Below are 24,540 nucleotides of genomic sequence, written 5' to 3'. Positions count from 1 at the left end.
GATGCAGGGACTAGGATAATTATATTTTGTTATCTAAGAAAATATCTAGTTAGCTTACATTGTTTCACCATCTATACATTTCAAATTATAAGAATGTCTAGAAATATGGAGTTTATATTAGAAAGGCTTTTCTACATAATATGGATCTGTTATTCTACTATATGGAACACGAAGTACATAGAGAAGGGGAAGGGGGGGAGGGAGAGAGAGAGAGAGAGAGAGAGAGATAGATGAAACTAGACTGTTTGAAGAACATCCCTAAATATAGGACACTTCAATCCTATCTAGACGCATAATAAATACTATGAATCTAGAAAAGCTAAAATGACATGTATTTTGGAACGGAGGGAGTACCTCATAACTACTCCAATGGAGTGAAGGAGGCCTAAACAATTTTTCTGTTAGAACCAAATGCCATCATGTTAAGATTTCAAAACCAAAATAAAGCGAGAAGAATTCTTGCATCACAAACTCAAAAATGTTACTAGAGAGTTCGGAGATCCCTTTACAGTTTTAAGCCCAGCGCAGGCAAACGCAACTGTCAGTTTGTACTCGTGAGTTGTGCCTGTAACGCTGCGGTCTAGCGGTGCAGTTTTGGGGGATACTAATTTACGGTCGACCGTACGGAGAGGCTCCATACGGTCGATTTCTGACAGCTATATTTTTTTTCCATTTTTAGTAAATTTTTTGTCGTTTTCTAAAAAAAAAATTCAAGAATTTTTTTTGGAGATAAAAAAAATAAAAAAGTTTAAGAAAATTTTTTGGAGAGCGAAAAAAATAAAAAAGGTCGAGAAAAATTTCAAGAGAGCGAAAAAAATTTTCAAGGGAAAATGGAGAGCAGCAGAAAATTAGGGGAGAGGGGAAACTTTCAAAGAAAAAATTTGGAAGGTTGTACGAAAACAAATTAAAAAATCTCATGAGAAAAATTTTTACATCAAAAAAACAATATCAGGTAAAAAATTTGAAAAAAAAGAAAAAAAAAACATGTCGGTGCGCGGGAGGCGGCGCTGCCCGTCGTCGCCGCCTCCCCGCAGCCGCCACCCTGCCACCAGGGGCGAGCTCGCGGGCGGAGTTCCCCGCCCCGCCGCCGCCAGCACGCCGCGGGCGGATCTCCCCGCGGCCGCCGCCGCCGCACCGAGGATGCAGGAGGAAGGAGAAGGGCCGCCGCCGCGGATCTGAGAGGGAAGGAGGAAGGAGAGCTGCGGGTGGAAGGAGGGGTGCATGATCCACTAAGAGGGAAGGAGGAAAGAGAGCTGCGGACTGCCTGCGGGAGGAAGGAGGGGCGCGGGATCCAAAAGGTGGGAGTGGGTGGTGGGTCCCACCATATGGGATCTGTTGGGAGATCGACCGCTGGAGACGGAAGTCACGGTCGACCGTAGATTCAGCTTCGCGTGTAGTTTTGCTGTCCCAGCCCCTAACGGCAAGTGTCCCCACAGAATGCAAAAAAGCTTGACTTTTCCTACCGAAAAAGGAAACAAATTTGGCCAGCGCTACAGCTTAGCCTACATACAGCTCAGGCCGTCTATAAAAGACGCCCATCTGCACAGCCAATCCACTGGTAGATCGAGGACCATCCTAGCTACCCTGCACTGCAATTTTCAGAACCCGTCAGTCACAGATCGGTGCAGCCAGGGCAGCCCCTGCCGGCAAGCTTGAATCAGCAATTCCTCAGTCAATTTGAGAGGCAGGTATATTATTGCTGTGTGCAGCTGATCTGATATATCTTGTTTATTTGTAGGAAAATTTTGTTCTCTTCTCGTTTGCAAAATTGTGCAGTTTGGTAACTGCAAATCAGCTCACCAATTCTGTACTGACGAGAGTTCACTTCGTCTGCACGAAGTTGCTATCACTTTGCAGCGGCAATCAGTCCGATTCCAAATCTTGCTGCCGGAGGCGTCGCCGCGCCGGCCGTGCATAGATCGATGGACGAATTCGGCGGCTGGAGTATGCAGTACGCGGCGGAGCCGTGCCTGCCATGCCGCTCGAGCGACGATGGCCTCCTCAGCGAATTTCTAGGCGGCGGCTTCGACCTCCGTCCTGATCATGGCGGTCTCGATCTGCCATCGTGCCCGGTCCAGAACCTCATGCAGTGCCACGACGGAGGGAGTCTGTCCGACGGCGTGCCAGAAGGCTTCACACTGCTGGAGAATGTCATATTGGTACCAGCACGTTAGTGCCGGTCCAATAGGAGCCGGCACTAACGTGCATGTACAGTACAAGGCGGGCACGTTAGTGCCGGCTAGCAACACCAGCCGGCACTAACGTGCCATCCCCCAACGGTTCGCTCGCATGCCACAACGGTCATAAGACACGTTAGTGCCGGCTGGAAATTCTAGCCGGCACTAACTTGGTCAATTACAAGTTAGTGCCGGCTGGTAATTCTAGCCGGCACTAAAAGTACACACTTAGTGCCGGCTAGAACCACCAGCCGGCACTAAATTGCCCTGTATATCAGGCACTCCTTCTTCCCCAGCCCGACCATTTCATTTGGCCGAGCTCCTCCTCTCTCTCATGGCGTGTTAGAGGGGAGGTGCTGCCCATTTCCCTCCAAATTTGTGAGGATTTCACCCATCCAAGTGCACCAAAGGTTAGTAGCTTCTTCCACCCTTCTTTCACGGTGTTTATTCTTTGTTTCATGCTTTCTAGATAAAGAAAATAGTGATTTTAAGGTTGAGGAAAAATGAGCATAATTTTCCGATTTGTTCATTAATTTGAGCAAAATAGAATCGATTTGTTACTTTTTAGATAAGGTTTTCTAGATAGTTTGACTATGACACATTTAGAGTAATTTTTTTGAATTATTTCACGGGGACATGTGTACATGTTATAATGCAAAATTTTAAGAATTTTAAGGATGAGGGAAAATGAGCATGATTTATTAATTTGTTCATTAATTTGAGCAAGGTAGAATTTATTTGTTGCTTTTTAGAGAATGATTACTATATAGTTTGACTATCACACATTTAGAATGATTTTTTTGAATTATTTTATGGTGACATGTGTATATGTTATTGTGCCAATTTATTTTGCTATTTAGTTTAAATTTACTAGATATGTGGCCTATGACACACTTACATTTTTTTTGAATTACTTCATAGTAACCTGTTTTTAGGGATAATGAGCATGATTTTTTTAATTTGTACAGATGGACCGGCAATGGATGCACGGAAGCCGGAGCACCTCGGCATGGATTCAGGGTTTAGATTCTTTTCTCAAGGCGGCAATGGCAAATAGATCGCCAAAGGGTTTAATGTGTTGTCCATGCAGTGTTTGCGAAAATAAAAAGGAATTCCGAAAAAGAGATACTCTATGGAATCACCTGGCCTTGAATGGATTCATGAGTAACTATACCCTTTGGACCAAGCACGGCGAAGTTGGAGTTATGATGGAAGATAATGAAGAAGATGACGATGGTGATAACAATCTTCCAGATTGGGCATGGGTTCATGAAGCAGGTGGCTTTCAAGATGAACCAATGGACGAGGGTGAAGCAAATGTTGCACAAGAGGAGCCACCTGACGAGCTAGGTCAGGCGTTGCTTGATGCACATAAAGACAGTGAGACTATGAAGGAGGCATTAAAATTTGAGAAGATGTTGGAGGATCACAAAAAGCCGTTGTTCCCTTGTTGCAAACCGGAGCAGAAGAAGTTGGGTACCACGCTGGAGATGCTGAAATGGAAGGCAACTAATGGTGTCACCGATAAGGGATTTGGTGAGCTATTAAAGATTGTAAAGAACATGCTTCCTGAAGGTAATGAACTGCCGTCAACAACATACGAAGCTAAAAAGATGGTTTGCCCTCTTGGATTGGACGTGCAAAAGATTCACGCATGTCCTAACGACTGCATCCTGTATCGCGGCGAATACAAGAATTTGGAAGCTTGTCCTGTTTGCAGCGCATTGCGGTATAAGATCAGGCGAGATGATCCAGGTGATGTTGATGGGCAGCTGGTAAAGAAGAGAGTTCCCGCAAAGTTGGTGTGGTACTTCCCTATAATACCACGTCTGAAACGCTTTTTCAAAAATAAGGATAACGCTAAGTTGATGCGGTGGCACAAAGAAGATCGTAAGGAGGATCACATGATCAGACACCCAGCAGATGGGTCCCAGTGGAGAAATCTTAACCGAGAGTATCCTCAATTTGACAACGACCCAAGGAATATAAGATTTGCTCTAAGTGCGGATGGAATGAATCCGTATGGTGAGTTTGGCAGCGCTCATAGTACATGGCCCGTGACCCTATGTATGTTCAACCTTCCTCCTTGGTTGTGCCTGAAGCGTAAGTTCATCATGATGACGGTGCTTATAGAAGGGCCAAAAGAACCTGGCAACGACATTGATGTGTTCCTGCAACCCTTGATGGATGATCTCTTACTACTCTGGAAAGAAGAAGGTGTACGTGTGTGGGATGAGTATAAACAGGAGTCCTTCAACCTCCGAGCTTTGCTTTTTGTATGCATCAATGATTGGCCTGCACTTGCAAAACTTTCGGGACAGTCAAACATGGGATACATGGCCTGCACCCACTGTTATGATGAGACCGATAGCATTTATTTGAAACACTGTAAGAAGTGCGTATACATGGGCCATCGCCGATTCCTTCCTACCGATCACCCCCTAAGAACCGAAGGGAAGCATTTCAAAGGAGAACCCGAAACTCGTCCTAAGCCTCTGTTCCGTAATGGAAAGCGTGTATTCTCGATGATCAAGAATGTGAAGGTAGTATTTGGAAAGGGTCCCGGTAGCCAACCTGTTCCCAAGGATGACCAGGGACATGTTTCAATGTGGAAGAAGAAGTCTATATTGTGGAACCTACCTTATTGGCAAGTCTTACAAGTTCGCAACGCAATTGATGTGATGCATCTGTCGAAGAATCTTTGCGTGAACCTACTAGGCTTTCTGGGAGTGTATGGTAAGTCAAAAGACACTTTGGAAGCAAGGCGCGACATGCAGCAGCTAGCTGGGCGACAAGGCTTGCAACCCGAGAAGAGAGACAAAGGATGCCACTATTTAAAACCTGCTAGCTATAATCTGAGCAAAGAGGAGAAGGAAAGTATGTTCGATTGCTTGAACAGTATCAAGGTCCCGTCTGGGTACTCCTCAAATATACAAGGCATAATAAATGTGAAAGAGAAGAAATTCCAAAATTTGAAGTCCCATGACTGCCACGTCCTGATGACACAATTACTTCCGGTTATACTGAGGGGTGTTCTACCGGAAAATGTGAGATTGGCAGTTGTAAAGCTTTGTGCGTTCATGAATGAAATTTCGCAAAAAGTAATTAATCCAAATAATCTAATAAAGCTGCAGAAAGACATTGTCGAATGTCTTGTCAGCTTCGAGATGGTCTTCCCACCTTCCTTCTTCAACATTATGACACACCTTCTAGTTCATATTGTGACAGAAATAACTATCCTGGGTCCTGTTTTTCTACACAATATGTTCCCTTTCGAGAGGTTCATGGCCGTATTGAAGAAGTACGTGCGTAAACGTTCTCGCCCAGAAGGATGCATTGCTAAGGGCTATGGAACAGAGGAGGTCATTGAGTTTTGTGTTGACTATCTTCCTGATCTCAATCCGATTGGGCTCCCTGTGTCACACCATGAGGGGCGACTAAAGGGAAAAGGCACACTAGGAAAGAAATGTAATGTGAACATCCCTTGTAGTGAATTCAGCCAAGCGAACTTCACGGTTCTTCAGAATTCATCCAAGGTGGCTCCATATATTGACGAGCACATGAATATTATACTGTCTGAAAATCCACAGAAGAATCTTGCTTGGATTACACGCCAACATATAAAAACTTTTGACGGCTGGTTCAGACGAAAATTATTGGGCAAAAACACAGTTGATCAAGAACTTCAATGGCTTGCTAGGGGACCATCAATCACCGTGCAGCAATACCAAGGGTACGAAATCAATGGGTATACATTTTACACGAGAGCTCAAGACAAAAAAAGCACCAACCAAAATAGTGGTGTCCGTATGTGTATAGTAAATAGTAATGGAGAAAAGAACAATTACTATGGTGTCATAGATGAGATATGGGAACTTGAATATGGACCCATAGTTGTCCCTCTGTTTCGTTGCGAATGGGTGGTTGGAGGAGGCGTAACGAAGGACCGGTATGGGATGACCATAGTTGACTTTAAAAAGATTGGATATAAAGATGAACCATTCGTTCTAGCCAAGGATGTGACACAAGTGTTCTATGTGAAGGATATGTCGAGCAAACCGAAGAAAAAGTCGGATAAGACGCCTGAAGCAGACAAGGCTGGAAATGAGCCGAAACGGCACATAGTTCTTCCAGGAAAAAGAAAAGTTATTGGAGTTGATGATATTTCGGACAATTCGGAAGATTATGACCAGATTGATGACCTTCCTCCATTCTCAGTTGACGTTGACCCCAGCATCCTCTTATCCAAAGAGGACATGCCTTACTTACGCCGTGATCACGCGCAAGGCACTTTCGTCAAAAAGAAGATCATCAATGTTGCAGTAGATAATGATAATGAGTAGTAGTTTTATATAAATTATATATTGTATTTTCTCATTAAGTGATGTAATGTAACACATCGTGTCGTATTTATCTCAATTCTCGATACTATTCATGCAATTAGAACACAATATCATCTTCAGATAATATTATATTTTTGCATGGTATAAATATTATTTACTTTCACTAATTTTGCATTACTAGAAGCGTTGAAACAATAAATTACAAATAAATAATCAAGTAATTTGCGAATTGATTACATCATTGTATAAGCTATTACTGAAAAGTTTTTTGAATATTTTTGCATGGATAAAAATGAAATATTTTCGATTTATTATGAATAACAGAAGCATATATACATATAAACCGTATAAACTACACATAATTGATAATGCAAGCATATTCATTCATTTACTTCAATTACTATTTATTGTGTAGATATAATTAACAATATACTTAAAAAAACAAGACATCAATTTTTGTTTTGTTAATCTAATTATTAAGCCTATTACGAATAAATTTATTAATATTAAAGATTTTGTGTAAAAGAGAATTGGGGCGGGCAAAATTTGGTTCGCGCCAGGTGGGACAGGTTAGTGCCGGCTGGTAATTCTAGCCGGCACTAACGTACGAACATTAGTGCCGGCTAGAATTACCAGCCGGCACTAACATGGCCAGATGACGTCACAGAGGGCATGTTAGTGCCGGCTGGTATTGTTAGCCGGCACTAACCGAGCACTCCCCCCATAAATCCCTTCTCTCCCACACTTCACAAAATTCAGATCGACGTTCGCCGCCGCCCCCGTCCCCGGCCGTCCCTCCCCCGCGTGCGCCGCCGCGCGTCGTCGTCGACCTCCCCGGCCCGGCACGCCGTGCCGGCCGCGCAGCACTCGCGTCCCCCGCCGCGCCAGCGCGAGCTCGTCCCCCGGTGCCGCCCCGACGCCGCCCTGCCCCAGCCCGCGCGCTGCCCCGACCTCGTCGTCCTCGGCCGCGCCACTGCGCGCCTCGTCGTCGTCGCCGCCTGGTGCCTCGCCGGCGCAACCTCGTCCCGGGGCCGCCCCGACGCCGCCCCAACGCCCTGCGCTTCACCGGAAACGGCGCCGGCCTCCTCTTCGCCCAATCCCAGGTAAAGCTCTTGCTTCTTGTCTCATAAATATTTTCTAAAATTTGAGTGAACAGATTAGAGGAATATGCATTCCTTAATTCAGTGCAAATACAAAAACATCAACAATATGTCCATCAGCATTGATTCAGTGCATTCCTGAATTCCTGAATTGCAATTGGCTATTAGAATTTATCAGGTACCAATGTGTCACACCAATATGTAGAACTAACCTGGCAAACATCAACAATGATTGAATTGTTTCTAGCAATATGATTTGCCCAATATTCATCTGCAACTTCTTCATCTGATCGTCCATCAGCATCTCCAGAATTTATGTAAGGTCTATGTTTCACACGATTCAAGTCCTCATGGAGTCCATCCAAGAGGAATGCCAAAAGCTCCTGCAGTATTTTGTCAAGGTACAGATGCAGGAAAGAAAAAATAATAAGATGGAACACCAATCTAAAGAGACAACCAAACCTGTGAATCATGCTGGTTGTATCCACTGAACTGAGATGCAAACCGAGAAAGCTTCATTTTGAATGGTCTAGGAGAAACTGGGCCACGTCCTCCAGGAGCCCAGAGTTTTCTCAGTAGCTCACCAAAAGCTAATGCAAGTTCACCCTACATGACTACCATCAGAACTCAGTAAAATCAACACATGATGCTAGTGAAACTGAAACCAGAAAAAGCAACTATGTAGTAGCCAGATTTTTTTTGCAGGATTAAAATAAACTGTAGCTGTAGGAAATGTCCATCCCAAATGCTCATTTACAATAATCCTATGCGAGTACATAATAGCAAATAATCCTCCTCTTGGCAGGAGGAGCATACATAAACACCTCTGGAAGGTATTCTAAATGATCAGTGTTAATCTTTTTCATATCTTCCTTGGACCAATTGATAAAAAATATTGTTGCAAGTGAAGATTGTGGGACCCTGATAGAATCATTCAATTTTCCTATGACTGTGTTGCTATCATCAATCAATTGTAGCTGCAATTTGCTGCTGTCAGTATTATAACTATGCAAGGAGGGAGAATTTTGGGCAGCCAACTGTGGTGAGTCCTGATTTCTTAGCATGGGCACAAGCATTTTATGAACCAACTCATGGATATCAAAACCTGTTACAGTTTCATTGCGAGGTATTTGTGCAAGAAGAGGAACACCATAGGGTTTCCAAGATGCCAAACTGTTATTGTTTGCATGATCCCTACAAATAGCAAAGAATAATATTATCAGAATGAATTCGCAACAAGTATTTATGCTAATCATGTAAGCAGCATATTGCCATGGCATATGTCAGGTTCACTTCAATAAAAACCAAGCAAGCCACTACAGCTGTAATTCTAGCAAGAAGATAAATGTACATAAGTTTCTTTTTCATTTTGCTTACAAGTCTTCACGGCGATGCACAAACTGAATATAATTGGCCCTCTTTTCCAGTTTCGGGAGCCTATATACTGCCAGTCGGTCATCATCGCTTATTGTAGACAGTTGAAGCACTGGATCATCAAGAAAACGGTAGATCTTATGATTCCGTATCTGTAGATAAATTCAAGGAAATTTATAAGTACAGATGATCAATAAACCTGCCAACCTGTACATTAGGTCAAGTAAGCATAATGACGAACCTCGGCAATTAGAAGTTTCTCCACTTTTTTAAGTGAGCATGCATTGCCAAGGGCTTGTAATAGATCCCTGCACCTACCTTGCTTCGGTACATTTACAGTGAATTGTGTTGGTGGAACACTTCCATCACAAGTAAAAACCACGGTAGTCATGCTCCGGGTTGATGCAAATTGTAAGGGCAAGGAAAGATACATGAACGGGTCAAAAGTCACTGAAACCTTTCCACAGACTGGGCAGACCAAAGTTGACTTGTATTGGCCCTGGAAAATGATTATAGAAGGAAGTGTCTTAGCAATAATCAGGCAGAGAACCTAATTAGGAGGAACTAAATCCTGAGATAAAAACATGTCAATTCGCATGCAACATGCAGATGTGTGCACCTTGTGAGTTGTGACAGGTATGCAGCTCAAATGAATTACAGTGCCCAAAAGGGAAGATACACAAGAGTAAATACACAGATAGCAATATAAGTCTAACGCAGCTAATCCTACACTCTCTTTGTTTTTTATTGTTTCAGGCAGTGGAAATGGATCCTACGGACAACCAAGACGAGTTAATGCACGAGCTCATTCGTGGTAGTACTGGGCACATAGCTCCAGAGTTTGATGAGGACGAGAACGATGGCAGCCAATTTTTAAACTTGCATTATCATGGCGACGAGGAGCAAGATATTAGTGGGGAGGAAGAAGGAAATGTCGAGGAAGCCGAGGTATAAAAGTTTAGTGATTCTTTCAGGCATCAGGATAAACGTTTTGTCAATATATATGTTAGGAGCAAGATATGTTAGGTAACTATTTGTGTTATGTTGCTAGCTTTGTTGATGATTTCAGTCCTTGTGTAAGGAGTCGTGCTCCAGCTATAAATTCTTATGAATGTTTCAGTCAATAAGTTACCTAATATCATGATAATTTTCGATCTGGAACCCTTGCTTGCGGGTTATGAAGGTTACGCATACCTGCCGCGACGTCCACTAGTTGCTAGCAACCCGCTTGATAAATTTGCGATTCTTTCAGGCATCAGGATCGACGAAGCCTAAACGGAAACGTGGCTCCAAGAGGAAGATGGTAGGATGTACGACCATCACGGAGATCAACGAAGCAACCGGCGAGCCACTAGCCCCTGGTCAAATTAAGACAACATTTGTAAATCAATTGGGATATCTTGTTAGGGAAAGTGTCCCCATAAAGTATAAGCTTTGGAAGAAAAATAAAGTCTCTGATCGACCTGAAGATATCGTGCCAGATTCAGAGAAAGATTTGTTATGGAAAGAGGTGTCGTTGCACTTCAACTTTCCCCCAGGCAAAGCTGACAAAGTAAAGGGATGGGCATTTAAGAAGATGGCAATTCAGTTCGCCTCGTTCAAGAAAAAATTGGTCGCAAACTTTGTCAACAAGGGCCTCACACCAGATTTTGATAAAGTCTGGAAGAAGCAACGAGAGTGGTGGAATGAATTCGTGAATTACAAGCACAGTGCTGATAGCATGGCAGCCTCGATTCAAGGCAAAATGAATGCTAGCAAAAAGACAAACTTCCATAGACTTGGGCCTGGAGGTTATAAGGTTGCTGTTCCGAAATGGGAAAAGATGGAAAATAATTTAATTGTAAAAGGAATCGTACCGCAGACCTTGAGTTGGCCCAAACGAGCAAGGTATTACTTCTATGCTCATGGAGGCACACTAGACCCCGACACTGGAATGTTTGTGACTAGCGACGTACTAAGAGAGGCTGCCCAAAGACTCGACGACGCAATGAGGCGTACGGAAGAAGGAACCTTCCAGCCCAACAGAGAGAATGACGAGCTGACTTACGCTCTTGGGAATGCGGAACACACTGGACGGACCCGAGGCATGGGCGTAGTTCCATGGAAATATGGCTTTTCCGGAGATCTCGAAACCTACCGAAGCCGATGCAGAAGCAAGGCAGTAGTGACAGAGAAGATCCGTAGCCTAGAAAATCGGATAATGTCACTTGAGGCAACAGTTGGGCAACGCTCGGACCAACCAGCTGCCAATGTGGAGGTTAGCCCCCCTTCTCAGCGTCGTAGCAGTGTTGCTTCCACAGAGCACCCTAATTTGGGTGCCGACAGGCCGAGGGACCCCATTGACGACATCACCGTTAGGACCCAATGTGAGCTTCTAGTTCTTTATGGGAAAAAGCTCAAAGTTTGTGCTGAGGGTTATGTGGAAGTCCAAGAAGAGGGCGGGACAATACATTGCCAGCCGATTCCTGAAGGATTCGCCAGAGTCTTTGTTGACCGAATTACTGAAGAACGCTGGGAAGACATGGACCTCCCGATCCCTATAGGTCCTGAAGAAACAGAACTACAACATGCCGTACACACAAGGATCGCGTGGCCAAAGCGCGACATAAGATTGGTGCAAGCAGCCACAGATTCTGCTCGGTGCTCAAGGCAAAGATCACCAATGCTAGATGACAGGAATCCTAGTGTTGGCCCACCTTCTCCACCGCCTGCACGGGACCCCAGCATGGATCCGCCATCACCAGCCGCACAGGATCCGCCATCACCAGCCGCACAAAGCGAGCCAATTCCGGCATCATCACCAGCCGCACAACAGAATCAGAGTCAGCGACAGAAGGCATACACGGTACCTTCGGTCCAACCATCTCATAAGCAGCAAAGAAAGAAGAAAGCGAAGGCTACAGAAGAGGAAGAGGCAGAAGAATCGTTTCAAACCTTCTTGCTAAAGCGCAAGCTACTGAGGGAGGCTGCGAACAAGAAGCCGGAAATAGATCCGGTTGCAAAGGCACACTTCATTAAACACTTCATTAAAGATCCTACCAAGGAGAAAGAAAGGGAGTCGGATTATGATCGTCAGATCAGAAAGAGCTACAGCAACCCCAAGAATCGGCGGCTTAATGCAAAGACCGTTCCCCAGCTCGGAGAGCAGTCCAAACAATCGATCCCTCCGTTGATAGTGCCGCGTGAAGAATGTCCCGATGAATCAAGAGATCCATTGACCATGGCTGGGATGATATTGCAAACTGACCTAACAAGGGCTCAATTGCTTGGGGAGGCCCTACAGAATGCACGCGGCAAGAAAAAGTTTGTACTTGGTGAACCTTTGATATGGCCAGAGTTGCTACCATTCCTACCAACGAGAATGGCCGAGTTACACAAATGGTATGCCGTGCAATCTAAAGCTAATGAATTAGAGATGTTCCCAGCTCGGATTAAAGATGAGCATTTCTGGCGGGGGGGAGATGATGTATATATCGAGTTTGCAGCACTTTACGATTTATACCATCAAGATGCCCTTCACAAGTCCCTCATGAGTGTATGGTGCATGTAAGTATTGTCTCTCGTTTCATTATTTTTAGCCTTGTGTGTTGACTGATCCCCGTTTTTCTTGTGTCCCGTAGGTCAAAAATTCAAATTTGCCGAAAGAAGAACTTCCATAACGTCGGGTTCTTCGACCCCGATATTATACACGAGAAATCGTTAGCGCAAAATTCTAGAGACATAGTCAATGTTATATACAGGGGGTTGCGTAAAAATAGCATGTGTCCCTTCATTCTCTTGCCATACAACCATCAGTGAGTCGTTCTTTGTTAGCCTCTTTTTTTCAATCCCTTCATATTAATAATACTATTTAATAACTATTATGATCAACATTAATTGGTTATGCGTATGTATATGCACAGCTTTCATTGGATATTGCTTTGTATTCGGATTGAGGAGCACAAGGTCTTGGTGTACGACTCGTTAAGGCAAGATATATCAAAGTACCAAGATATCATCGAGGTGGTAAATACTGCATGGAGTCGCTACCTCCACAAACACATAGGCTTGCCCATAGGTGAAATCGAGCCTCTTCATTGGGTGACTGATTTTTCGGTATGAATATACTCTCACTACTAATGTCATTCGCAATAAACATCAGAAAAATTCTATATCGTAACCCACATTTGTCCATAGTGTTGGAGACAGGGCCAAGGAAACAACTTATGTGGATACTACGTATGCGAGTGGATCAACTCTTTTGCAAGTGAAAAAGGGCAAATGACAGTGGAGGCATTCAATGTACGTGAGCACAATCACATCTGCTCATTATTTTAATTCATTATTTTTTATTCTCATGTTTTTATCGAAAAATGTGACAGCGTTGGTGGATGAAAGAAGAACTCATTGAAATCGCTCGGATCAGGGCAATTCAAGAAGCTATATGCGGATTTCTACTCGATGAAGTCATAAATCCTAAGGGCGAATTTCATGGCGATCTCCGTCTAAGCGTCGCCCAAGAAGATCCGACGACGAGAAAGTTGATACGTTACTATAGTTGATGTGCTTAATAATTTGCAATATCTCATGTACTTTTGAACTCCTAAGTGTTCCATACATGACAAATATATATATATATAAATAATGTTAGTGTAATATGCTGTTCTAATAATACTGTGCAATGCAAATAGTACGACTATGCAGTCACATATGGTAGAAATACGCATAGCCATACGTATAAAAACGAAAAGAAAAGAAACATAAAGAAGAAAAAACATTTAGTGCCGGCTAGTTATATCAGCCGGCACTAACGTTGCAGTGAGGAGTCGGGCGGGGTCGGGCACGTTAGTGCCGGCTGGTATGTCGGACCGGCACTAACACGCGCGCGTTAGTGCCGGTCAGAGTGGCCGGCACTAACGTCTGTCACGTTAGTGCCGGCCATTTAGTGCCGGCCACAGGGACCGGCACTAATACGCCCTGTGACCGGCACTAATAAGCCATTCTCCAACAGTGTCATGGGCCTGGACACGGCGGACGTGCTCCCGAGCGTCGTCGCCGGCGCAGCGGAAGACAGCCTCCTCGACCCGTTCGTGTACGCCCCGAACGTCGTCGCCGTCGCTGAGGAGCCCGCGCAGACTCCGGCGTCGAACACTGCCTTCTCCGGATATAGCGGCAGCACCACGGGCGGCGGCGGCAATGGGAACATCTCCTCCGGCGAATCCAACACTTGCGGCAGCGGTGGCGGCTACGACACGGACGTGGCGTCGCCGTGCGCCGTGTCGCGGACAGCGCTGCTTCAGACAACGGCCGTCGTGCCTCCCTCGAAGCGCAAGCTGGGCAAGTACCCTGCGATAGCCGCTTCGGGAACAAAGGCAGCAGCCGGGCAGCGTGGCGAGAAGCGAACCGCCGCGACGTCGTCGTCGTCGACCAGCATCTCGTTCGCGGGGCGGGGCCAGTACGAGCATGCCGCAGGAGGGCCCGCCGCCGGCGGGTACGAGCCGGACTCGGAGGCCATAGCGCAGGTGAAGGAGATGATCTACCGCGCGGCGGCGATGCGGCCGGTGCACCAGCTCGTCTGCGGGGCCGCCGAGCCGCCGTCCCAGACCAGGCCGCGGCGCAAGAACGTGCGCATCTCGAGCGACCCGCAGACGGTGGCGGCGCGGCTGCGGCGGGAGAGGGTGAGCGAGCGCCTGCGCGTGCTGCAGCGGCTCGTGCCGGGCGGCAGCCGGATGGACACGGCGTCCATGCTCGACGAGGCGGCCAGCTACCTCAAGTTCCTCAAGTCGCAGCTCAAGGCGCTGGAGAGGGCAAACCCTAGCAACGGCAGCTTGCTGCAGAGCTACACGGGCGGCCTCGGTGGTGGCGCTACCAGCGCTGGCACCGTACTTGCCTTTGGAAGAGAGAGCGCCATTGGTGGCTACGTGAAATCCAACAGGGACATATCGACGTGTGGTGTGAGTGATATATGAGACAACTACTGTAGAGATTCTGAGTCTAATAAAGTGTTTATTTCTGAGGAAGAATCGAAGTAAAAAAGCTCTCTGTCTTTCCTTTTCTTTTGTCCTTGAGAAAGATATGCATGTGACTGTGTTATCCTCTTTCGTCAATATAAGCTTAGTCTTCTAGATGCATGCTGAAGGTTCTTCAACGTTTTGCTCAAGCTCTTGCAGGAGTGGCGGATCTAAAGTAGGCTCGGGGGCTCAAGCTCCTACCTCCCCAAGAATAATGGATACTCTAAACCTTTCTCTATTTTTTTTTTCATATGTTGGCTGGATTCGTTGATGGCATCTCAAAGCAGACGGCCTTATGCAACCAATTCAAATGTTGAGATATCTATTATCTTATTATTTGATCAATAAACGTAGCCTCCACGTTCGCTCTCAAGGTCTAGAAATTCTCATGTTAATCGGAGAAAAATAGAAAAATAAAAATTACCCACCACTACCATTACAATAAAAATTAGTCTAAAATACTCGTGTGCCTAATTAAAAATTACCCACCAATGCCATTATGACAAAATTAAATATAGAATATCATTTAGCTATGTATTAATTACAAACATACTATTAATAAAAACTAAATCTAACAACAATCAATCGAAATAAAATAAAAATAAAAATAATTATATGCATAATATTATTAAAACTCAACAAATCAAATTGTTATTATAGGTAGATCATATTTGAATTGTTTTAACCAACAATTAGACATAATTTACGATAATGAATAGGGTGATGTATGGTAACAAATAGTATAATCTTTAAAAAATCGTAAGGTTACAATGACATGCAAATTTTTAAATTTTCAATACTAGCCGCACAAATGCGCGGGCCATACGCCTAGTTACTAGAAAAAAGAGAGGGGGAGGCTTGTTAGAACTATCGTCTATTCGACACTGCAATAATAGATAAGAAAAGGCGAGACTATCTTTAAACAACTAAACCAACAATAAGGAAAGAATCTTTAAATTAGATGCCAAAGCATATGATTCTTTTGCGATCTATGTGTCGGTGTCCTGACCCGGCGGTCCGGCACCAACTAGTGAAGATGCTGCGTGATCTCTCACCCTAGATGGTTGATGCAAGAGGCAACACAGTAACGCACAGATTTATCCTGGTTCCGGCCGCGGGTCCGTACGTCCAGCAAAGGGGTGTGCGAGTGCACTGTACTATCTTGCACCAGGGTGCCTGTAGTAGGGGGTACAAGCAAGGCGAGAGAGGGAGGGAGGCTCCCAGGTCTCTGCTAGATGATTGAGGCAAGTGCCAATACCAGAGAGAGTGAGCGAGTGAAGTGGTCGTATGAGAGTCTGAACGAATGAGAAGTGAGATCCGATCGCCCAGGAAGGAGCCCGCCTCCTCCTTTTATAGATACAAGAAGGGGCAGTGTACATGTACGGGGGTCGGAAGTCGTCGTCTTCTCCCCGAATCGGGGGTGCATAGTGGATGTCTACTGTAGAAGGTACACTGTGAGGCACTGGAGAGTAAGACGTCGGGCGTGTAGTTGTCCTGGGCGGCGTCCTGGCCTTGCAGAGATCGCGCCGGCGTCCTGATAGCTCCTGTGGGCGTCGTGGCGGTTGCTGTGGAGGGTACCGTCCTCCTGGCATGCGTGGCAGAGCGTCGAGGGTCCTCCAGGTGGAGGTCTTGCACTGGTCAAGGCCCGGGCCGTGTCCGAGGGTCGCGCCCATGCCGATCGAGGGTTCTGCAATAGAGAAAGTACGAAGGGAGTATAGGGAGTAGGCAGCACAGTGGTAGGAGCAGTGCCGGGGATGTCTGCACAGGGTCGGGGATGGCGGAGCAGTGACCGGAGTTGGCGGACGGGACTCTGGTCATGGCTGTTGGACGACGTAGTGGCCTGACACCGCCTGACTCCCCACTCCGCGGTTGAGTGGTTGGCATTTATTGCCTCTGTCAGACGGGCGGGTGAGCCGGTAGATTGCTAACTCCGTCAGCCGAGGGGTAGCCTCGAGCGAGGCGGAGTTGGTTCGCTCTCTCGAGGGTAGACCCACTACCCTCGAGCGAGGCGGAGACGCGGTGCGCTGTCGAGGGGCTCGGTGGGGAGGCCTTGAGGGAGGCGGAGATTACTCTGCGGGTTCGAGGGGGATCGTCGGATGGGCCGTACCGCAGAGCTGGGTTGTGAATTGGGCCTCTTTGGGTCCTGGAGAGGACTTGGGTGCTGTAGGAGAGTTGGAGCCGTTCGAGTAATCCTTCTTTCCCTTCGGTTCGGAGGAAAACCGTAGGCCTTTACTCGTTGTGACTGCAGAGCGTGTCGGGAGGGCGGGCATCGTGGGCCCGGTTGCCCAATTGTGTTTTGCGTTTTTAGGGGTGATTTAGTCCCTGGGTTAAGGTGCCCCTAATTATGGTACCCGACAGTAGCCCTCGAGCCTTTGTAGGGATGAGCATCAGCCCTGCGGAGGCTTGATCCCTCGAAGCCGTGACTCGGATGCTGACTGTGGAGTTTTAGTTCTCCCTGTGGGGGTGTGTTAGCGCACCCGCGGGCGTTGCTGGAGGAAATTAGTTCAAGATCGGAGTTCGCCGACAGAGAAACGGCGGCAGGGCCACTCTGAGTTGTCTATGCAGATCATAGTCACCTCGAGCACCGTGGCGTCGCCGCTGGGGGTGTCGTCGCCGCACCGACGGGAGGGTTTGAGCTGCTTTGCGGAGCAAGATAGAAATGAGGAGAAGGATCGGGTGCTTGCGGCCTTATTTGGAGCCGGAGGCTATGGGTGGAGACGGGCCCGACTTCAAACCCAATACTAGCTGAAACGAGGAGAAGGCTCGGGTGCTAGACTGAGGGTTGTGATCCTCGAATGTGTGAAGTTTCCTCTGTGGGGGCGCGTCAGCGCACCCGCGGGTGTAGCCCCCAGGGCCTTGGGGGAGTGCGAGCACTCGTCCAAGGGCTAAAGACGTTGTGTTGTATGGTTGATCGGGTGGGATGACCGTTCAGCTTTCCTTCCAGCCGGCCTCGGCGTTCCTTTCAGCCGGCCTCGGCATTTTTCAGTGCTGACACGGCGGCCCGTTGCCCTTTTGATGATCATGCGAGGGGGATTTGCTTGATACGTGGAACTTCACAATCGACGGTAGCCGATTTATTCGAGGGTGCAGCCTGAGCTGCGTCGTGCGAGGAGCCCCCGAGCCCTGGCCCGTGTGAGGGCATCCAGGGAACCCTTGATTTTTCGTTACGACCCTCGTTGTCCTTCGGCAGGGAGGAGGGGTGAAGTGAGCCATGCTACCCATGCTCGGGCCGCGAGCCATGGTTGCTTCGGTGAGCTGTTATCAGGCGGTTCAAGTGGACGTCCGTGTCCCGTTCGATAAGGGTCGGCTCGTGGTCCGTCGACACGTCACATAAAGCATTCGCAAAGGTTTGCTAGGCAGGGCTCGGACCCATTCGATAGGGTCTGAGGGCTCGATGCTCTCCCTCGACGGGATCCCCCTGCTAGGCACCCTTGGCTGGCGTTGAACACTGCGTAGGACATCTCGAACTCCGCATTCGAGGGTAGCTTGTATGGCATGTCCATGCAGTCCCTGACTCTGGTGATCCGGGGCGCCTGTCGAACCCTCAGTGGGCCAGGCTTCGAACCCCTAATTAGTAAGGCCTCGGAATAAAGTTCCTTCGACGGTAAGGAACCCCCGGAGGGAATATTCCATCACCGTTTGCAAACAGCACGGAGCCGCGGGTCGTGCGCGGGTCTCCCACTGATCGCGGGCGACGTGGCCCGGGGCATGCGGTGCGGGCGCGCCTTTTCAGGCGGCCGTCTCGGGTAGGCGGAGAGGCGTGAGCGGTGGCTGGCCGATGGGACGGCGCTACAGTGCCACCGCCCGCATCGGTTACCGCACCGCGATTATTGCTACGCGTGTGCGTGGGGGTCGCCGCGGGCGTGGGGCCCAGCTATCGGTGTCCGTGAAATCTACCACATTTAATGCGGCGACTCCGCCCGGCGCAGTAATAAGAGAGAGAGAGAGAGAGAGAGAGAGAGAGAGATCGATTCGACTCACCTGGCCATTTGCTCTTGCCTCCCCTGTGCCCTCCGCCTCCCCTGCATCTGAGCCAAGAAGCGGGAGGAAGAAGAAGAGGAGTAGCAGGCGCACCTTTTCCTTAATTCGAGCTCATCCCCCGTGTTCCCATCGATCGAAGTGATGGTGTAGTACGAGGAGCCGGTGCCATGGGCCAAGTCCACCGCCATCAAGGCGGTCCTGGAGGCGCTGGTCGACGAGGGGCTCTTGCTGCCGAACACCGAGTCATTGCGGCTGGTGTGGATCGCCCCGAGGCCGGAGGAGAGGGAGCCGAAGCCCCCGAGCGGCTACATCGTGAGCCTCGTAGCTTATCTTGGTTCCTCTGATCTGAGCTGAGGCAGAAAGTGGCGGACGAGGCCGCGACGAAGGAGGCTGTCAACGCCATGCTCATGGCGGCGCAGGCTGAATACACTGAGCTAGAGCAGACCGCTGTGAGCGTGTGCCAGGAGCTCGAGGGGGACGGCGCCGTGTCAGGTAGCTCGGTGGTCAGCCGCCTGCGAGCACTAGGTGGCCGGATCGCCGAGCACGTCAAGAGCACCTTCCGCCTCGGTGTGCTTCGAGCCCTTACCGTAGCCTCGACGCACTATATCATGGACCTCCAGAGGGTGTCGTCGGGATACGTGGTCCCAAACGATGCCAGCCCAGACACTGCGTCGGCCATCATGTACGACGCCGACGCCACTGTCGAGGGGTTCGCCACCGTCCTTGCCGGGAAACTTGAAGCCGACATCCCCCCATAGCTGATTTTGATGCCGTTGAAGACCCACAAGGGGGGGATGATAACCTGTAGGTAGTATGGGCCTCGAAGCCCATGTAATAAGTTAGTACTCGTCGTAATTGTACCTTTTGGACTAAGAAATTCGTTATTGTAAATCGACAGTGTGGCCCATCGAGGCCTTATGCGTTCGAGCCTTTGTTTTCTTTACTCTATTTCCGTGTTCTCGTATGCGACTTAGGTAAACTTATGCGAGGGATTTCGCGTTCATAAGCGACTTAGGCGTGGGGTGGTGAGGGGGGTACCGTATCCCGGAGGCGTAGGCAGACCCGCGACTCGGCCGGCCCCGTACCGTAGTTGCTTATGCCTCGCGCCCGTTTTTTCCAAGTATACGAGAAACTTAGAAACAGAATTTTTTCAAAAAAACGTTGGCAATTTTCGGGGACATTCGGGGGTTCCCCCGTAGTAGCCCCCGAGGGAGGCTTGGCTTTGCCGAGGGTAAAGCCAAGCGTACCTCAGTGTTCGTGCGTATCCGAGCCCCCGAGGGTCCGGAAGGTTCCCGAAAAATAAACATGTAAAGCATACTCTTTTATTGTTTCGGGAAATCGTAAATATGAGTACAAATGATGTACAAATAGTTTGGGACTCTAAGGATAGAAGCGACGTAGCTGCTGTATGTTCCAAGCATTGGTGAAGACTTCGCCGTTTTCATTCGCCAGCTTGTACGTGCCGTGCTTGAGCACCTCGGCGATGATGTATGGGCCTTCCCACGGTGGTGAAAGCTTGCGGCGTCCCTTGTTGTCCTGCCGAAGCCTCAGCACCAGGTCGCCCTTGTTGAGGTCTCGGCGTCGAACTCTCTGCGCTTGGTATCTTTGCAGGGACTGCTGATAACACGCAGAGTGTAGGAGCGCCACGTCTCGAGCCTCATCCACTTGATCCAGCGAGTCTTCATTGGCTTGCTGGTTCTGCTGCTCTTGATAGGCCTTGAGCCTCGGTGACCCGTACTCGAAGTCCGTGGGGAGCATGGCCTCGGCGCCATAGACGAGGAAGAACGGGGTAAAGCCCATGGCTCTGCTTGGGGTCGTCCTCAGGCTCCAGATAACTGAGGGTAGCTCTGTGAGCCACCTCTGGCCAAACTTGTTCACCTTGTTGAATATCCATGGCTTAAGGCCTTGGAGGATCATGCCATTGGCACGCTCCACTTGCCCATTCGTCTGTGAGTGCGCCACAGCCTACCAGTCTACGCGTATATGGTAGCGGTCACAGAATGCCAAGAACTTCTTGCCCGTGAACTGGGTGCCGTTGTCGGTGATGATCGAATTCAGGACCCCGAACCTGAAGACGATGTCAGTAAAGAATAGAACAGCTTGTTCAGACTTGATCTTGCCGATGGGTCGTGCCTCGATCCACTTGGAGAATTTGTCGATTGCCACCAACAAGTAGGTGTAGCCCCCGGGCGCCTTTTGCAGTGGGCCAACGAGGTCCAATCCCCACACTGCAAACGGCCACGTGATGGGGATTGTCTGCAGAACGTGGGCCGGGAGGTGCCTCTTTCGAGCATAGAACTAGTAACACTCGCAGGTCCGCACGACGTCGGTGGCGTCGGCGACCGCGGTGGGCCAGTAAAAGCCTTGCCGAAACGCGTTACCAACGAGGGTGCGCGGTGCGGCATGGTGACCGCAGATGCTAGCGTGGATGTCACGAATCAGCTCCTTGCCCTCGGGAATCAGGATGCAACATTACAAGATGCCCGAGGGACTGCGCTTGTACAGCTCAACGTCGATTATGACGAAAGACTTGGCTCGCCTAGCGACACGTCGCGCCTGTGCGCGATCCGAGGGTAGCACCCCTTGGTTAATCCAATCGAGGTACTGGTCGTGCCAGTCTTGCGAAAGTGGAGCCTCGTTGATCTCCATTGCTTCAGCCTCGCCCATGGAGGAGGTCTCGAAATCAGTGTCCATGGGCTCGGCCTCATCCGCTGGAGGTCTTGAAATCGATGGAGGGCTTGGTGATGTCGCGAGCAAAGATGTTCGGGGGGGACGGTGGTCCGCCCTGACGCGATCTTGGCTAATTCATCGGCATCCTCGTTGTTCTTACGCGGGACGTGGTTGAGTTCTAGACCATCGAACTTGTCTTCGAGGCGGCGTACTGCGTTACAGTATGCCTCCAACTTCGGGTCGTGACGACTATACTCCTTCATTTCATGGTCGATGATGAGATGAGAGTCACCGCGTACGTCGAGGCGCTTGACGCCAAGCTCGATGGCGATGCGGAGGCCACTGAGGAGGGCCTCGTACTCTGCCATGTTGTTGGACGCGGGGAAGTGTAAGCGGATTACGTAGCACATGGGCTCTCCGAGGGGTGAGATGAAGAGAAGGTCGGCGCCGGCGCCTGTTTTCATCACCGACCCATCGAAGTACATGGTCCAGCATTCAGCTTGGATTTGCGGTGGGGGCAGCTGAGTGTCCGTCCACTCAGCGACGAAGTCGGCCAAGATTTGGGACTTGATCGCCTTGCAAGGCGCGTAGGTGAGAGTTTCTCCTATCAGCTCCACGGACCACTTGGCAATTCTACCCTTAGCTTCCATATTGCGGACTATCTCTCCCAGAGGGAAAGACAAGACCACGGTGACAGGATGGGCCTTGAAGTAGTGGCGCAGCTTGCGCCGAGCCAAGACTACCGCATATAGCAGCTTCTGGATCTGCGGATAGCGTGTCTTGGTTTCAGACAACACTTCGCTGATGTAGTACACCGGCCATTGGACAAGCAGAGCATGGCCCTCCTCTCGTCTTTCGACAACAATCACCATGCTGACCACTTGGGTCGTCACGGACACGTACAGGTAGAGGGGCTCGCCGTCTATGGGCGGCGTGAGAATGGGGGCATGAGTGAGTGATGCCTTCAGCCTGTCGAGGGCTTCTTGAGCCTCGGGGGTCCACGAGAAGCGTTCGGACTTTTTTAGGAGCCTGTACAGAGGCAAGCCTTTCTCGCCGAGGCGCGAGATAAATCGGTTGAGGGACGCTAGGCATCCCATGACCCTCTGTACCCCCTTTAGGTCCCGGATTGGTCCCATCCGAGTGATGGCCGAGACTTTCTCAGGGTTGGGTTCAATGCCCCGCTGAGAGACAATGAAGCCCTAAAGCATGCCTCGAGGGACTCCGAACACGCACTTCTCGGGGTTGAGTTTTACCCTTTGGCCCTTAGGCAATCGAACGCGATCCTGACATTGGCTACCAGGTCGTCCGCCTTCCTGGATTTTATAATGATGTCATCGACATATGATTCTACGTTCCGCCCCGAGGTGGTCCCCGAATACGTGGAGCATACACCGCTGATATGTAGCTCCGGCGTTTTTGAGGCCAAAAGGCATCGTGACGTAGCAGTACATGCCGAAAGGTGTGATAAAAGAGGTCGTGAGCTGGTCAGACTCTTTCATCTTGATTTGGTGGTAACCAGAGTATGCATCAAGGAAGGATAAAAGTTCGCATCCCGGAGTTGAATCAACGATTTGATCAATACGTGGCAAAGGAAAGGGAACCTTCGGACATGCTTTATTTAAACTAGTGTAGTCTACGCACATCCTCCAACTTCCATTTTTTCTTTACTAATACAAGATTAGCTAGCCACTCGGGGATGGAATACCTCCTTGATGAATCCAGCCGCCAGAAGTTTCTGCAGCTCCTCGCCGATCGCCCGACGCTTGAGCTCGTCGAAGCGTCACAAGCGCTGCTTCACCGGCTTGGAGTTGGGTCGGATGTCAAGGGAGTGCTCGATGACCTCCCTCGGTATGCCAGGCATGTCCGAGGGGCTCCACGAGAAGATGTCTGCATTGGCGCGGAGAAAGTCGATGAGCACCACTTCCTATTTGCTGTCGAGGGTGGCGCTAACCTGCAACGCCTTGTCGTTGGGGTGATTCGGGTTGAGGGGCACCTTTTTGATACCTTCGGCGGGTTCGAAGCTGCCCGCGTACCGGTGCGTGGAGTCCAAGGCCTCACTTGCCATCTTGTCGAGGGTGGTTGCGAGGGACTCGTCCTCTGCTTGAGCCTCCGCGTGCTCGACGCACTCGACATCGCACTCGTAGGCGTGCTCGAACGAGGAGCCGCTGGTGATGACACCCTTCAGCTTGAGGTAGGTGTAGTTGGGGGATGACCATGAACTTGGCATAGCAGGGATGGCCAAGGATGGCGTGGTAGGCTCCCCGAAACCCCACCACCTCGAAGGTGAGGACTTCCTTGCGGAAGTTGGCTACCATGCCGAAGTAGACGGGTAGGTCGATCTGGCCGAGGGGTTGGACTCGCTTCCCCGGCGCAACGCCATGGAACGGCGACTTGCTGGGGCGGAGCTTGTTCAATCCGATCCCCATAAGCTCCAAGGTGTGGGCGTACATGATGCTGAGGCTGCTGCCTCCGTACATGAGCACCTTGGAGAAGCGAGTGTTGCCGATGATGGGGTCAACAACAAGCGGGTACCATCCCGGGTGTGGGACGTAGTCGGGGTGGTCCTCGCGGCCGAAGGAAATGGTGTCTTTTGACCAGTCGAGGTAGGATGGTGTGGCCTTGGTGACGGAGAAGACTTCCCGGCGTTCACGCTTGCGCTGCCGAGAGGTCATGTTCGTCGTCGGCCCTCCGAAGATGAAGAAGGCGTTCTCCACCGGGGGGAACTCATCGTCTCCACCTTTGTCGCCAGCATCCTTCTTCTTGTCCTCGTCGCGATGCGCGATGCGGTTGTAGTACTTTCGGAGCATCTCGCACTGCTCGAGGGTGTGGTTGACCGAGCCCTTGTGGTAAGGGCACGGCTTCTTGAGCATGTCGTCGAACAGGCCGCCACCGCCTCGAGTGGGGC

General features: G+C 49.3%; 2 protein-coding genes across 2 annotated transcripts; one reads left to right on the top strand and one right to left on the bottom strand.

Moving 5' to 3' along the window:
• Window positions 1-1,908: 1,908 nt before the first annotated feature.
• On the top strand, window positions 1,909-19,723 carry LOC120667628 (transcription factor LATE FLOWERING-like). Its single transcript, XM_039947667.1, has 5 exons — window positions 1,909-2,120; window positions 13,971-14,927; window positions 19,116-19,277; window positions 19,325-19,457; window positions 19,557-19,723. Exons 1-5 carry the CDS (start codon window positions 1,923-1,925, stop codon window positions 19,721-19,723), a joined length of 1,617 nt encoding a protein of 538 aa, XP_039803601.1. The 5' UTR covers window positions 1,909-1,922.
• LOC120664779 (ubiquitin carboxyl-terminal hydrolase 5-like) lies at window positions 8,133-9,654 on the bottom strand. The gene is made up of 3 exons (XM_039944114.1): window positions 9,236-9,654; window positions 8,998-9,146; window positions 8,133-8,814 (listed from the first exon to the last, which is right to left on the bottom strand). The coding sequence occupies exons 1-3, from the start codon at window positions 9,425-9,427 to the stop codon at window positions 8,385-8,387; spliced, it is 771 nt and encodes a 256-aa protein (XP_039800048.1). The 5' UTR covers window positions 9,428-9,654; the 3' UTR covers window positions 8,133-8,384.
• Window positions 19,724-24,540: the final 4,817 nt, after the last annotated feature.

This window comes from Panicum virgatum, chromosome 3N (assembly GCF_016808335.1).
Source record: "Panicum virgatum strain AP13 chromosome 3N, P.virgatum_v5, whole genome shotgun sequence".
NCBI classification, from domain to species: Eukaryota; Viridiplantae; Streptophyta; class Magnoliopsida; order Poales; family Poaceae; genus Panicum; species Panicum virgatum.
This window is presented reverse-complemented; position numbering and strand designations above follow the sequence as displayed.